This window comes from Nuphar pumila, chromosome 12, assembly GCF_984573655.1.
Source record: "Nuphar pumila chromosome 12, dmNupPumi1.hap1.1, whole genome shotgun sequence".
Lineage (NCBI taxonomy): Eukaryota > Viridiplantae > Streptophyta > Magnoliopsida > Nymphaeales > Nymphaeaceae > Nuphar > Nuphar pumila.
This window is the reverse complement of record NC_143260.1, coordinates 30,920,079-30,937,216: the sequence shown is the minus strand read 5'-3', so window position 1 is coordinate 30,937,216 and position 17,138 is coordinate 30,920,079. Positions and strand designations below refer to the sequence as shown.

The window sequence follows — 17,138 nt, the reverse complement described above, 5'->3', positions numbered from 1 at the left end:
AGCACTAGAAATCTTTAGAAGAAATGAAAAAATAGAGCTAATAAAGATTACAAAAACAAGGTTTGTTTCACATTATACTACTTTGAAGCGCTTGCTTGATGTGAGGGAGAGTTTGAGGCTCACAGTAATTTCAGATAGATGAAGCGAGTAAAAGCAATCATGCATAGATGAAACTATGAAAAAAAAGGGTTGTTACAACAGAAACAATTATTCGTGACGAAGAATATTGGGATTCTGTTCGTTTAACATTATTGATTACAAAACTCATATATAGGATGATTAAATTTTGTGATCAAGAAGGCCCTATAATTGATGAAGTGTACGAAGGCATGGATAACATGTTGGGGGAAATCAAAGACAATCTAAAAAGACAATCAGATTTGTATGAAAAGATTCATCAGATTGTCTCGAATAGATGAGATAGAATGAACCTGCCTCTTCATAGTCTAACCCACATGCTTACTCCAAAAAATTACGAGTCAGAATATCTCAAGATCCCGACAGCAGGAGGGGTCAAACGAGTTTTTCCTAGTAAAAATTTTATTCTATCTATTTAATAAAGTTTAAAGTTTAATGATTTAATTATTTTATTATTTCATTTGCATTTTTTTATTATAGTTATTAAAAAAAATTGCAGAAAAGGATAATGATATCTTAGATGGTGCAATGCTCGCGCTTGAAGTCATATCTGCTGGAAAAGAAGAGCTCTCTACACTTTATAGGTCACAACTTGTGGCTTTTGCATCAAGAAGTGAAAGATTTAGCCGAAATGCAGCAAGAATAGATGCATTGAATCCTACAATGACGGTCCTTAATTGGTGGTGTTTTTATGGTGGTGATACACCTGAGTTGATAGCATTAGCCATTAAGGTTTTATCTCATCCTATTAGCACATCTTCTGCAGAAAGAGTGTGGAGCACCTATAGTTATATTCACAATGTTAAAAGAAATAGGCTAAATGAAGATCGTGCTGATACCTTGGAGTATATTCATTATAATCTTTCGATTGATTGACAGGTATAACTAAACTGTTTTGTACTTTTGTTTTGGTATTTTTTTTTCTCTTTTTCTACCATTGATTATTTATTAACATTCATATTTTATATTCTTTTATAAAAAGGTGCAACAATCACTATAAATAAGGGCCTAGTCGAAAATGGGATATCAATCCAGAACTTCCTATTGTAGAAGAAAATACGTTGATATTAGAGGACATGTGTTGGAGAGATTTGGATGATAGTGCACAACAATCAAGCACTATTTCTAAATCCAAACCCAAAAATGCATAGCCAAGAGCTCCATTGCCTCCAATAATCATACGTACAAATGAAGTTGAAGATGATACAAATCAATCCAACAGAGCTAGTATAACTGGAGATATACAAGAGCGACCATCAATTCATCGAGGCCGTATTGATCGTTTCTTTAGCAGGAGACCTAGGCAAGGTATGTTGATCTTGTATTTTTTATTTTTACTTTTTTCTATACATGTATTTTTTATATTTTAAATTATGGTTTTTGAACATTTTAATTTTTTAACATATTAATTATAGGAAATGAAGGAAGGAGCAGAAGGCATGGTCGTGGAGGACAAAAAGCACGTGATGATGCAGAAAGTTCTCGATCTATTGTTGACTTGAAGGAGAAGAGAAAAATGACAGATTAATGAACTTTTGAATTATTAATTATTCTTTTGATGATGTAGCTGGAGTAGTCAAACTTAGAAACTTTTATGTTACTTTTTTGTCATGGTCTTGTAATATTTTGTTGGTTTGATATGTACTTTTATTTTGAACCTTACATGATGAAGTGAAGTAGTACAACAACAACAACAACAACTACGCCTTCATCCCAAAACAATTGGGGTCGGCGATATGAACCAACAAAGAAAATCATTATGGGTCTTCCACATGAATCCTTTTCCTCCATTCATTTCTATCCAATGCCATGTCCTCGGTGAGGTTCAAAGCATTCATATCCTTTCTTATCACCTCCATCCATGTCTTCCTAGGCCTACCCCGACCTCTTTTAACTAATATATTTTTCCATTTCTCCATCCTTCTAACTGGAGCATCATTAGGCCTTCGTCGAATATGTCCAAACCACCGTAAACGATTCTCTCTCATCTTATTTTCAATGGGTGCAACGCCTACCTTCTTACGTATCTCCTCGTTCCGAATCTTATCTTTTATTGTATTTCCACACATCCATCTCAGCATACGCATCTCAGCTACACTCATTTTTTGAATATGATGTCTCTTGGCAGCCCAACATTCCGTACTATATAGTAAAGCACGGGCCTAATAGTCGTCCTATAAAACTTTCCCTTCAACCGCAATGGCATTCTACGATCGCACAACACTCCAGTTGCACTCTTCCATTTCATCCACCCAACCTTTATCCTATGATTTACATCTCCATCAATTTCTCCATACTTTTGAATGATAGATCCCAAATATTTGAAAGAATCATCCACTGGTATTTCGTGCTCACCAAGCTTCACTACACTCCCATCACTACTTCGTTGCTTACTAAATCGACATTCCATGTATTCTGTCTTACTCTTACTCAACTTAAAACCTCTTGTTTCCAATGTCTGTCTCCATAATTCTAACTTAGCATTAACCCCAGCTCTAGACTCATCAATCAAAACAATATCATCAGCAAACAACATACACCACGACACATTTTCTTGAATTGATCTCGTAAGCTCATCTATCTCTATAGCAAATAGGAAAGGGCTTAAAGCAGATCCTTGATGTAACCCAACCGTTATAGGAAAATTGATTGTCACCCCTCCACAAGTGTGAACATTGGTTACTACTCCTTCATACATATCTTTAATTATACTAATGTACTTGAGAGAAACACCTTTCTTCATCATTGTCCACCAGAGAACGTCCCTAGGTACTCTATCGTAAGCCTTCTCGGCATAAAACAAAATTGATTCTCCGATATCATGACAATCTTCCTCAACCTAGACTCAATCACCCTCTCCCAAAGTTTCATAGTATGGCTCATGAGTTTTATACCACGATAGTTTGTGCAATCTTGTATATCACCCTTATTCTTATATAGAGGCACCAAAGTACTCTTCCTCCACTCATTAGGCATCTTATTTGTCCGCCAAATCTTGTTAAAAAGATTTGTCAACCATTCTAAACCTTTCTCTCCCAAGCATTTCCAAGCCTCGATAGGTATACCACGATAGTTTGTGCAATCTTGTATATCACCCTTATTCTTATATAGAGGCACCAAAGTACTCTTCCTCCACTCATTAGGCATCTTATTTGTCCGCCAAATCTTGTTAAAAAGATTTGTCAACCATTCTAAACCTTTCTCTCCCAAGCATTTCCAAGCCTCGATAGGTATACCATTTGGGCCAACTGCCCTTCTTGATTTCATTTTCTTCAAAGCCTCTGCAATTTCTTTCTTTTGAATCTTGCGCATGAAGTCACGATTCATCTCATGAAAAGGAATTGAAAAGTCTCCAAGATCCTGAGCATGACTTTCATTAAATAGCTTATCAAAATAATCTTTTCATCTATCCTTAATCTCCTCATCTTTGACTAAAACCCTTTGTGTTTCATCTTTGATACATCTAACCATACCCAGATCCCTCGATTTCCTATCTCTCATCTTTGCAAGCCTATAAATATCATTTTCACCCTCTTTGGTATCCAACTTGTCATAAACCTCCTTATATACCGTATCCCTCGCGTTCCGAACTACTTTTTTAGCTTCCTTCTTTGCTATCATATACTTCTCCAAATTCTCATTATCACGATTTTTACTTAGATTTCTATAACACTCTCTTTTAACCTTAATAGCTAATTTGACATCCTCGTTCCACCACGATGTATCCTTACCTAGCGGTGCACCGCCTTTAGACTCACCCAATACCTCCTTAGCCACCTTTCTCATACCACCCGCTATCTTATTCCACATAGATTCTGAATCCTCCTCGACACACCAATCAACTTCCTTAACTACCCGCTCTACAAACATTCCTTGTTTAGCTTCTTTCAGTGCCCACCACTTAATTCTAGGATCTATCATATGTCTATCCCTTTTGCGGTATTGTCTAATTCTAAGATCTAAAATTAAGACTCTATGTTATGTAGCTACACTTTCTCCCGGTATAACCTTACAATCAATGCAACAACCACTATCTCTCTTTCTAAGTAGGAAAAAATCTATCTGACTCTTATTAACCCCACTTTTAAATGTTACTAGGTGAGACTCTCTCTTCCTAAACCAAGTGTTTGCTAAGATCATATCATAGGACAAACCAAAATCTAAAATCCTTTCTCCACTTTCGTTTCTTTCTCCTATACCATAGCCTCCATGGATACTCTCAAATCCATCTCTACTAATGCCTACATGCCCATTAAGGTCACCGCCGATGAAAAACCTTTCTCCATAAGATATCCCTTGTACTACTCCATCTAAATCTTCCCAAAATTGACGCTTAATGAAATCATCTAAACCTACTTGAGGTGCATAAACACTAATAATATTAATAATATTCGTACCTAATACTAATTTAATAAGTAAAATCCTATCACCCTTCCTACGGACCTCAACTACATTATCTATAAACTCACGACTCACAACAATCCTTACTCCATTCCTATTCCTATTTATTCCTGTATACCAAATCTTATATCCCCAAGGTTCTATCACTTTTGCTTTCTCACCTACCCATTTGGTCTCTTGTAGACATAAAATATCAATCTTTCTCCTACACATAACATCTACTAACTCTACCAACTTACCAGTTAAAGATCCTATGTTCCAAGTGGCTAACCTAATTTTATGGTCTTGGACTAACTTCTTTACCCCCACCCATCCAACAAAGTGAGGGAACCCTTGCCTATTTGACACCACACCCGGGCGCCGGTGTGACGCGTCGCTTCCGGGCGACGACCTAGCAACCCTTGCCCATTTATCACTGCCTCCGAACCTATAGAGTACAGCGCATCGCTCAGTAGGGAACGCCCCAACGAAATTCTCATATTGGTTCATATTCATAGGGTACGACTAAGTTTTTATGCTGGCTGTCACAGGCCTACCGCAACCCTCCTCCTTTATCCGGGCTTGGGACCGACAGTGTATAACTAAACAGTTATACACAGGCGGAGTTGAAGTGAAGTAGTAGATTATGTTAATTTTAAGTTTATAGTTTAGAACTTTATAGCTTATAATTTACCGTTTAGAACTTTATAGCTTAAAATTTTAACCATATCTCTATGTAATCTTTGAGTTTATTAATTTCTCATTTTCTATGTTGAAGAGATCACAAGATTTACAACAATCACATCAAATAAAAAGTCATTTGATTATTTTGTTGAAAAATACACGCTTTTTAATCAAATTTATTTGTTTTCTTAATGCATTATTTAGTGTTTGTATGCATTAGTTAAATGGTTGCAACAAAAATGTTAATTATGATTTCTCTTGATGTATTATTTTTTAAATGTTTGACAGTTGCAATATGATGCATTTGTTAGATAATTGCAACTTATATTATTTATTGTCTTAGATACATGTTTTATTTTGTCAATGATGACATAAATCTTATTTTTTGATAAAATAAAAATATATAATTACATTTTCGCTTCCCTTTCTATTCTTATTCGTTTTTCTTTTGTTTCTCACTCGAATCCTATGTCGCTTCCTTTTTCGCTTCTTAGGTTGCTTCTGGTTCGCTTTCGAGACACTTCCTAGGTCGCTTCCGAGACGCTTCCTGGTTCGCTCCTAAGTCATCCCGCGCTTCCCGCTTCCTAAAATTTTAGAAGTGCCTCGCTTCCCGCTTCGGCTTCCCGTGTCGCTTCCCGCTCCCGCTTCCTCGGCAGGCAACTCTGATCCTTTCATACCTCCCCCAAAAATAAAGCATTCTCATGAAAAGGCTGAACTGGCAGGATTTTTTAGAAATCTATGCCCATTACCATGAAAGGCTCCTCCCTCCCATGGGAATGAAACAAACGGGGCCCAAGTGTCCTACCTGCACATGATTCACCCTGTTGTTTTTTGGTGTGGTCAAGCTGGGAGATGGCCTTCATGAGATTTGAAACTGAGACCCCCTCCATTATTATAGTGTGACCTGACCATCAAGCAATCATGTTTGACCACCCATATGTTTGACTTTATTTTATAGCTATCTACAGATTCAAAGATAACATCTGTAGTTTCTTGTGCTAGAGAAGATTTTCTTGGATATCCAAAGCAAGATAGATGCTTGAAAACTACATTTGTAAATGAAGCTTCCATGCTTATAAGCAAGGATCCAAGAAGCAAAGGCACATGACTATTCAAGTCATCAACTATCATATCAATCATAAATTCATCAAGTGAATTATACTGTTTTCAGGCAACAAAGGTTTTGATTCCAAGTACCGGAAGGCCAAATGCCATTGCTTCAATGGTCACTCGTCCAAAGGTTTCTCCAAGACCCTGCAAACCAAATAAATCTTTTAACTGTCAAACAATCTCAAAGATAACATGTAACCTATGTCACAGGGATTCGGCTAGCAGGGTGCTGCACCCAAGTCGACGCAACGCGGGTGCAGGTGCGGCACCGGGTGCGGTCAACCCGACCCTGGGTGCGGTCAATGCACCCAGGGTCATTTTGGTCCAATTTTTTGGACTTTAAAAAAAAATTGCCAAGAAATTTTTTTTTGCCCTATATGTCACAGGGATTCTCCAACTAGGTGCCGCACCCGCACCCGATGCGGTCAACCTGACCCTAGGTGCAGTCAATGCACCCAGGGTCATTTATGTCCAACTTTTGGACTTTATATATATATATATATATATATATATATTTTGCCGCACCCCCGCACCCAGGTTTTTTGGAAGTGCCGCATCCCCGCACCTGCACCCGCACCTATGTGACATAGCATGTAACAAATAATATCTGATGAAAATAACAAACTAACAGAAACTAAAATTTTGTAAAATTAGAACAAAAACAACAGAGAGAAAACCTACATAGGGATCACAATCCCAACACTTTTAAATCCATAGTAAAAGTAGATAACTAGTACATTTGAAATTTGATGATAAACATTATATTATAGAATTTTTAAAGAAGGTTAATGACATAGGACAATGCTTATCAATACAAATCTGATTTGCCTTTCAGTAACCTAAACCAGATCACATCATTCAATGGGCTAAGTGTCATAAAAAACATTGAGGTGATTAGGCTGCATTCTTTAACCAAACAAGTAAATGTGAAAACATATTAGCTAATTTATATATCTTGAAAATTTGTACCTATCTGTGTTTGGCTGACATTTGGAACTTCTAGTTTGCATTGCTGCCCAGACTATAGAACTTATCTATAACAGTCAAGTAACAAATCTTCTGAATAATAATTTTGCTAGAACCAGTTTCCACTTTATACACAAATTTTTTTTTTACAAGGAGAAACCACCCCCAGGATCAGAGACCTAGCTGTGCTGGCTCTGCCTGCCATACTTACGGTCGCTGTCCTGGCAGTGTAAAACTCCGTGGGCTTATGCCTTGCCCCCAGGGAGTCGCCATGCTTTGACTTGCGCAAGGGGTGACGTCGATGAGATTTGAACCTAGACCACCTGCCTAGCAGCCTAGGTCACATCCCACTACGCCAAACCCCTTTGGGGCTCCAATTCTTTTATTCTATATCGAAAAACTCAATCTTAATCCATTAACACGAATTGGCCATATTATTATCTGCTAATTGAAAGTGTTGCACTATCCCAAAAAGATTGGAGCAGAGAAAGATGTTCCTAACCTGATTCAAGAATTGAGACCTTCATCTGATAATTTTTATATGTAGTGCTCAGTGGTGACGCTGCTGATTCTAAACTTTAAAAATATTTATTACAGTTCTACTTACTTCCAGAGAAAGTAAATGGCATCTTTAGTGATGCAACCTTTAGTGGATATTAAAAGGCAATACATGACACAAAAATGACTGCACGGACAAACTTTTGTCTGGTCTAAAATGTTTTATGGTCCCTAAGCACACCAGGAAGACATGACATGCAATACTTATCCTTGCAATACGTCCATGACAATATGAGAGATGGAAGCTTTTCTGATGTATAACAAAAAATTACGGTAGATGGTTTATTAACATTGAGAGAAATCATCACCTCAGATTTCTTCATTGGGCAGGTTATAACATGTTTAACCTTGTCCAGACTCCATCATATTCTTCCTAGATATAGATTGTTGTCCAACAGAAGCCCATCCAATAATGTGTGTGATAGTGGTTATCCAGGCAAGAAATAACAGATACCAGTTATAAGACCTTAAAGGAGGAAAATATAGACGAGTAAAGTCGATGATCAGCAATTACGACAAAAAAGTAAGCATAATGGTTCAGTCCTAGAATACTGGTTGATTTTTGGAATCCCTGAAATTACTACTAGAGGAAATTTAAGATCCAGATATAATATTGGAAATTCAAACATCAGTCTATAAAGTCAAATCACCAAAATCATAGTAAAAATAGCTCAGAGCATCACTGAGGGCATATTTAGCATGCAGGACACATCCCACCCAGCGACAAAGCGGCCCCCATCGCAGGGTATCCTGCGTTTGATACACAGGACAAAGCAATCCCTGGGAGGGACCGTTTTGTCCCTGTGCAGGGCATTTTGGTGGGATACGCCAGTCGCACCTCATGGGGCACGACTGGTGAGTTCAGGACAGATGCTGCCTGGCTTGTCCGGCCAGCGTATCAAACCCCCTCTGAGGGGAAAAACAAAAAGCAAAAGAAGATGTGCAGAAATTGCAAAAAAAAAAGAAGCTTAAATAGAACAGCAACATTACAAATTTTGGCTCATGATCAAATGAGATTAACAACCAGTCCATGAATATAGATGTAGCCAATTCAATCAATCCAAGCCTGAGCTATTCACTAGTTGTACCAAGATCATCTCAAGAAACATACTGAAACAACAATTTGTAGTGAAAACACTTACGGCTTTCACTGATATCACCAGACCGGAAAATACCTGGATGCAGTATGCCCGCTATAAGTGGCCACAAAGTGCATCCTACTTGAGATTTGATTTCTTATCATGCACAGTAAATCTAAGGATTTATTAAGGCATACTAGGAAATTATTAGACATACCGATCCTAAAGCAACACACTCATTTATGCAGCTACCACATGGTTGTAGTTAATGATACTAATGCAAAGTCTTCAGAAATTTACTTATTAGGAGGGGTTAGACAAATACTAATAAGATACTTGATTTTATGGTAGGTTGAGCTGAAAACAAGCTGACCATAACTTGGAATCACTTGTGAACAGATACCAATCGAGAATATGATGATACAAACAAGCTCAGTTGTTAACTGAAATACAACTTGCCATTTAAAGCACAAGCCTGTTGAGGTGGGGTAGTCACCTCTAGATGCTTGAAAATCAAGAACTCGAAACTAAATTTTATCAACATCTGGGGTGAAAATTTCAATTTAAAAAGGAATTGAGATAAGATACAAAAAATTCAAATTACCTGCGCATTGATGACATACACATCAGCTGCAGCATAAAGTGACGCAACATGTGTAGTTGCAGGAGTCCAAAGCACTGTTTTTGATAGCTCTGAATGTTGGGATAAATACCTGAGGATAGCTTTGACATAGATCACTTTATTACTCTTGCATCCAAGGGAGCCAATTAAAACTTTTAGAGCCCCTCTTTGACTCCCCTTATGCTCTGACAGTGTCCTCCTTATCTGATGCTTTCTATCATTATTTTGCACATTTTCGTAACCACCATAGGATAAAGGATTTAATGAGGTCAAATTTTGCTCTTCAAGACCATGTTCAGTCCATCTAGGCCTTACAGATACATCCGATGATTGATTATTATGACTAAATGCTTGAAAAAGAACCCTTGTTTTTTTCCTTTTGCCCATGGGAAGATGTGCTTTGCCACCGGTAAGAATGGAGTGATTTCCTCCCCTTACTGTGGTAATTTTTAGTTTAAGATTTGCTTCAGAAGATAATTTATTAGATGCCAAAAGAGCTGACTCAAGAAGAAAAAATTGGCCTTTTCCAGGGTTGATGCTACTTAATGTCATCACGAGCATATCACAATTATTTAATCCTATTTCTCTTCTAATAGCATCTCTCAGTAGATGTCTTTTCTCCAACATCCTTTCCACAGTAAATGAGGGAGTATTTAATGAAGAAGGAATCCCAACTGCAAAGGCTAGTTCATCACTAATGGAAAGAGGAACTAGTTCAGGTGAGGACCTCAAACGAATGTTCTCTTCTTTGCACCAAGTAAGCCATTGCTCGGACTGAGATTCTGACAAGAACATTAGCATCTTCACTTTTGAAAGCATATGCTTTGAGCGATCAAAGTATGACCTTCTGTTCTCCATGATCCACCAGATTACCTGACTCCCACCGCTCATGTAATTTAAAAGATACTGCTCTGCAAAAAGAAGAGAAAAAAAGTGTCAAATCCCCTTACTCAGAGGTGTTATGTTGCAATTTGCAAAAGACAGTGCATGTCTCCCATTCAAACCTAGGCAGATGATGATTTATTATCATCAACATACAAAATTGTGTTTGCTTCACCAAAGCATGGAAACACACAAGAATTCATGGTTCAGTTGAGACACTCAGCGATCAAACAGCTACTGCAGATAAGTACCACTGCCCATTGGTCATAAAATTCTCTTAAACTTTTACCAAATCAAGAAAGTAATCATGTAGCCAGTAATGCTGAAAAACAAGCCTTCTCCAATGTGGCATGAAACTATGTCAATAATACAGGTTCACAAATGCCAATTTAATATTCTGCAATATCAGCTTAGCTTAAATATATGCAAGTACAAAGAGAAGACAATAGTCAAAGCATGGACCTGGTTGCAAAGCTCAACTACAAGTAAATGCCTATGAAAAAATTTTGTAACTCACAAGGCCAAACAAATAATATTTTCAAATATTACTGAAAAACAGAATGTAAAATCATGTGAAGCATGCAAAAGCATACCAATCCAAGATGCACAGACAACTGAACCTGCAATTACAAGATCTGCCTTCGATGCAGCCTTATAGCTGAGATCTGCCTTATCTTTCAGCACTTTAATGCCACGCCTTGACAGCTCACTCATCAGTCCGCCTTTCTTGCTGAGAACCACTACAGATACTGTTCCTCCACAACTTAAAAGTTCACTTGCAAGTTCCATCATTGAAATTGGAGCACCTGTCATTGAGAGCTCATGAAATATCAAAACAAATGACCTACCCCAAACTGTACTAGCGAACATGCCTTTCCTATCACACGTGCCAGACCTCTTCTCAGGATTCCACTCCAAAATTCTGTCTTCTATCTTTCCAAAAGGACCAACAATAAGTCCATAAGAAGTATTTTGCTTGGCTGTCCCATAAGTAGTAACTATAAGGCTACTATTGCTTGTCTCTCTCCCTTCATTTAGCTCATGTTCTTCACTCACTGTATCATTCCTTTTTGCTTGAGTGCTATCAGTGCCTTGAGATGGAGGAGACTTCTTTGTCTTTTTCCTAATCAAATGGCGGCGCATTGACTTCGAAAGGGCCGTTTTCTTATTTTTTGAGAGAGTTTTTTTATTTGGCTTCATTATTGACCCACCAGCTTCTGCTAGGGTCTCAGTGAAACCAATATTTGTTAAAGAACTATTGCGGTATTTTGCTATGTCTAGTCTCTGTTTGAGCACTGTATCATTGATGTTACTATCTGGGTGATGTTCAGAAATAGGTTTGCTTTCATAACCGAGGAACTCCTTTTTATTTTCTTGATGGGCCCATTTCGACTGTATGTAGAAACCAACATAGCTCCAAACAGCAATGATGACCAACCAAGGCAAAAGCCGCTTGCTTCTGATCCACCGAAGAGGAGTTCTGTGGATTTTAGGCTCTCCACGAGGTGTTCTACTTGAACGAGACCTACAAAATGAAGGAGAGTACCTAGGACTCAATCTACCAGAAGAGGTAGCTTTAAGACTCACATTGGCTCTTAGTGAATCAAGCTTCACTGAATTTCCTTGCGAATCTCCTCTACTATCTGTTTTTTCCATAACAGCTTCTCAAATCAACATACAAGAACTTGATGCCATCCCATTTGGTATCCCAATTATTAGATCTGCAAAGCTCCCAAAGTTACTTAAATGATGCAGTCGACAATCCCTGCTACTAATTGAACCTCTCCACTGAAATAGCTTCTGAAGGCAATTGGAAATTCAACATCTATCGAACAATCTTAGCACACCAACACGAATTATCTAGATATGACGTTTTGCTATCTAGTCATCAGCAATCAGTGTAGAAACCCAAGACTTGAAATTGTTCTGCAAAGCATTTGACAGCAGAGTTGGTTGACAAAATTGCCTCATTCAATCAAGAAATAATTCTATGTAAAAAAGTAAAAAATGAATATGATAGCAGAAAACAAACCAATAAAAGAAAAGCAAAAAAAAAAACTAAGTCTAAATACTGATTTTGAGTACAAGCAACCGAAAATTGAGCTTAGAGATCGTGGTAGTGTTATTGAAATTTATTGATGCTTCCACTAAGCTCGATAGGAAAGAAGCATTCAGAACACTGAAGATTTTTCATCATCGAAAGGAAAAACAAATTGGAATTTCCGAACCTCTCTCTACTAGCAGAGAATTTTCGGCTAAACTTCATCAATCCAAAGAGCTCCCTGGAGTTCAATAAGCCAAAATTTCACAGCAATAATCCTTTCAAAGTGTTAACTAACATAATCTCAAACTAGAATTAGCAAATACAGTCAAAACACAAAAAACCAATGGATATTTCAGATGTTTAAGAGTTTACACAGTGTTTACTCTATTTCTCAACTCTTCTTACGATACTTAACCTAAAATGTTCTATATAAACAACATACTGTTTCCGATTCACAGATTAATGCACCTCAAACACATAAACACGCAATGCTGAAGCTCAAATAAACGATCTCTACCATCAAGAACAAGAAAACACCGTACTGTTTCGATTCTCACAAGCACGAAGAAGAATCCACTTCATCTCACCAAATTTCACAAACAAAACCGTAAAAACGAAGCAGCACTAGCCGATCTCTGTGATCAACCCAAGAAAATTGAGCATTTGCCTGAACAAGCTGTTTTCACAACCGGAGACGGAAATCGAGATCCTTGAGGTTTCTAGCCATTCTGACCTAGACTTTTCAGCATTTTCGACTACATTCTACAGAAAACGGATCGAAGAGTCCAATCTGAAGCAGAAGATAAAAATCCGAGGCCTTGGGTTTCCGGTTAACTAACCCGTAGTGTTCTAGACGATCGGCTGCTCATCAGTGTGCAGATGAAGGCTACTCCACACTTCCGCTCTCTCTTTCTCTCTTTTCTTTCTTTCCTGAAGCAAGAATCGATGAGGAAAAGGGTTTCCTCTATGAGAGAGAGAGAGCTCACTGAATTTCAGACAGAGACGTTATTTTCCTTAATTTTTTATTATAAATAAAAAATTACGGAAATAGCCTTGTGAACGAAAGTACATAAATATCCCTCGATATATATAACATTGACGGATCGCAAATAGGGATGGCAGTGGGGCGGGGCGGGGGACAAGGTCTCCACCCCCGCCCGCCCCGCCTCAAGATTAGAACCTCCATCTCCGCCTCCATTCCTGCACGGGGATGGATTTTAACCTCCACCTCCGCCTTCATCCCGGTTTCATGTCCTCCATCCTCGGTTCAAACGGGGATGAGGCGATATGGATGATGAAAAGGATGAAAAATGGCCCATATAAATATATACGTATACATATATATGGGTGTATATATGTATAGGTAGATGTATATATATATATCAATAGCTTGCGAAAACATGGGAGTATATATATATATATATATATATATATATATGTAGCTATAGATATATATCTATGTTCATGTACAAAATATCTAAAAACAATGAAAAACTATACATGAAGAAAGTGTTCAGAATTTTGTCTTGATTGAATGATAAAATATGTATTTACACATTTTATTTACTGTATGATGAATGTCCATACTATACACCTGCATAGTATTTCAAGTAAAAATAATAATTGATATATAAATATTGGGAGGGGCCTGAGCATTGGTATGCTGTGATGGTAACGATAAAATGCTGCAAATGGCAACCATGGATAATGCAGAAGGAAATGAAACCTAAACTATATGAAACAAGCATGTTGGGGTATATGTGTGGTGTCTACGGTAAGTGCTGTATATATATATATAAATGATGCAGGTGGGAGTATGAATCTGATGAGGTGTAGAGAACCTAATCTACAACAGCTTGAATTAAGATCATATAAAAGAAAAGAATCATGATCAACTTGCTGTGAAAAATGAGAGTTCAGCAAGAAAAAAAAGGCGAGGCGGGGGGTATTGCGGGGAAAAGTAGCGGGGATGAGGCGGGGCGGAGAAAAGTGTATGTTCATCCCCGCCTCTATCCTCGAACGGGGATGGATTTTAACCTTCGTCCCCGCCTCCATCCCCGTTTCATACCCTTCATCCTTGGTCCAAACGGGGCGAGGCGGGGCGGGGCCCGCTTTCCCCAGGTCCACTGCCATCCCTAATCGCGAAGGGTGGAGAGTGGAAAACAGAAAATATAACAAATTACGGAATTAGTCATGTACCTTCGCTAATACTACGGTTGTATCTTGCTCAGCATGATGTGGATGATGCATAGTCTGACATCACGAAGATCCATCCAAATGACCAAAAGGTTTCTGCACAGTTTTGAAAAGGGGTAGGATATGGATCTGTCACGCGGGCCGGACCCGGAGCAGGACAGGAGGAGTTGATAGGAGTCCGGACACGTCCATGCAAATTCAGGACACGAGACATGGATTTTTTATTATTTAATTGGTAAAAATGTATTTTTAAAACTTTAATCTATGAAAGTATTTTATTAAAATATTGTTAAAATTATTAAAACAAAAAATTAATATTGCTATATCTCATAGCGTGCCACGTGATTTGTCCATATGTTGCGTTCCATAAATACGGGACTGGGAGTGGCCCATCAGCAGATGGTAGGTGATCCGGTGCAACAGCACACAAAAAGTGTGCAATTACATTGCACATGATATGAAATTATAATTTTAGAAAGCTTTAAAAAACATAAAAGAACAACATAAAACCACATGCTTCTTTCACGTTTATAAACTTCATAAGAAGTCGTTAAAGAGTCATAACTAATAACTTTTTTTTCCCTACTTGGATGCTCCCCTTCTTTTCCATTTCTTACTTGCTTTTCCTTATGCTACACATTAATATATTTTTTAAACGCACTCTGTTCATGTTTTATTCACCAAATCTTATATATATATATAGAGAGATAGATAGAGAGAGAGAGAAGGGAGATGATCCTACCTCTTTTTTGGTCTTGTCCCATTAGGATCCTAGTACTTTTTCAGGTATTTTTTTTGCTTGATCCGTTAGATGTGTTTAATATTGTTTACTCAATAAAGAACATGTATTTGATAAAGATTTTTTTATGTTTAAATGTATATTTTAAAGAGATAAAGAAATCAATGGTTGATATTATACTAAAACTTGATGATAAAATATTTATATTTTTATATCAAATAAATTTGAAAGAAAGCTTGGTTATTAATAAATAAGCAATCATAAACACATCAATGGTTGATATTGAGTAAAAGATACTTTTAGAGTGCCATATATATATATATATATATATATATATATATATGGATGGCAGTGGATTGGGACGGAAGTGGGGGACAAGGTCTCCACCATCGCCTCATCTCAAAATTCTGCCCTTCGTTCCCACCTTCATCCTGCACGAGTTTTGATTTTAACCTCCATCCCTATTTCATGTCCTCCGTTCCCAGTCCAAATGGGGCGAGGCCCCATTTATCCCTAATCCACTTCATCCTTAAAGGTAATTTAGTTATTTTACTAATGGGGCAGGGCAGGGGAAAGCCTAAGTCTATCCCTGCCTCCATTCCCACATGGGTTTTGATTTTAACCTCTATCCCTATTTCATGTCCTTTATTCCTGTTCAAATGGGGCAAGGTGAGGTCTCCTTTCCCTAGGTCCATTGTCATCCATATATATATAATACAAATGTATTTTCAAGTATTTTTTGTTTTGTTTTTAAATTATGAAGTGTGAGTTCCAATACATTTATATAGTCAAAACCATGAAAAAAATGCCAAAAAAGCAAAAAAATCATTTAACATATTTTATTTAGCACATATGTATTATGTATACAAAAAATTACTATACAATACAAGTAATTTAACATGTTATGTAAAAACCTTATAATTTTTTATATTCTCCTCATGTACACAATAACAAGGTTGAAATGTTCCTTTTACTTTTTTCATGTGTGAAACTGATGAAGTTCACATGATATATTGTTCTGTTCCTTAAAACGAGGTTCACACATTTTTTTGAAAACTTCACAAAATTCAAACTTTCTGTTAAACTTGAATAAAATAAGAAAGTTCACATATATTTTATGCAAACTGTCTCAAGTCTGTATATATTTTATGCGGACTTGAGAAAGTTAGAACATATTTTATACAGACTTCCTCAAGTCCACATATATTCGCATATTTTGTGCAGATTTTCTCAAGTCTTCATATGTTTTGTGCAAATTTGAAAAAGTTCGCACATATTTTATGCAGGACTTCATCAAGTCCTCAAATATTTTATGTGGACTTGAAGAAGTTAGCATAAAATATGTGCAAATTTTCTCAAGTTCGCATAAATTATATGAGGACTTCCTTATTTTGTTCAAGTTCAACAAGAAGTTCATATATAATTTTATACTAACTTCATGAAGTTCACAAAAAAAAAATATGTGGACCTCATTTTAAGGAGCAGAGCGACGTGAACTTCATTAGTTTCATGCATGCAAAGGGTAAAAGAAACATTTCAATGCTGGCTATTTACAATTTTGAACATGAACGAATATAAAAAATTATAAGATTTTTAAGAAAAACATGTCAATATGCCCATACATTACGATCATTTTCCATTATATATATAGGAAAATGAAATCTATAAAATACAAAACCTACTAAATGAAACATTAGATTTTCATGAATTTTTAGTATTTTTAAAAAAATTCTTACCGTA

General features: G+C 37.0%; 1 protein-coding gene across 1 annotated transcript in view; it reads right to left on the bottom strand.

The window, feature by feature from the left end:
- Positions 1-12,160, bottom strand: part of LOC149820517 (uncharacterized) — a 38,243-nt gene extending 26,083 nt beyond the window's left edge. Inside the window, exons 1-3 of the mRNA XM_089983142.1 lie at positions 11,013-12,160; positions 9,520-10,448; positions 6,400-6,456 (exon numbers count right to left, since the gene is read on the bottom strand). Coding sequence (XP_089839268.1) covers positions 6,400-6,456; positions 9,520-10,448; positions 11,013-12,075 — 2,049 coding nt within the window. The 5' untranslated portion in view covers positions 12,076-12,160. The remainder of the gene's footprint in view (positions 1-6,399; positions 6,457-9,519; positions 10,449-11,012) is intronic.
- Positions 12,161-17,138: the final 4,978 nt, after the last annotated feature.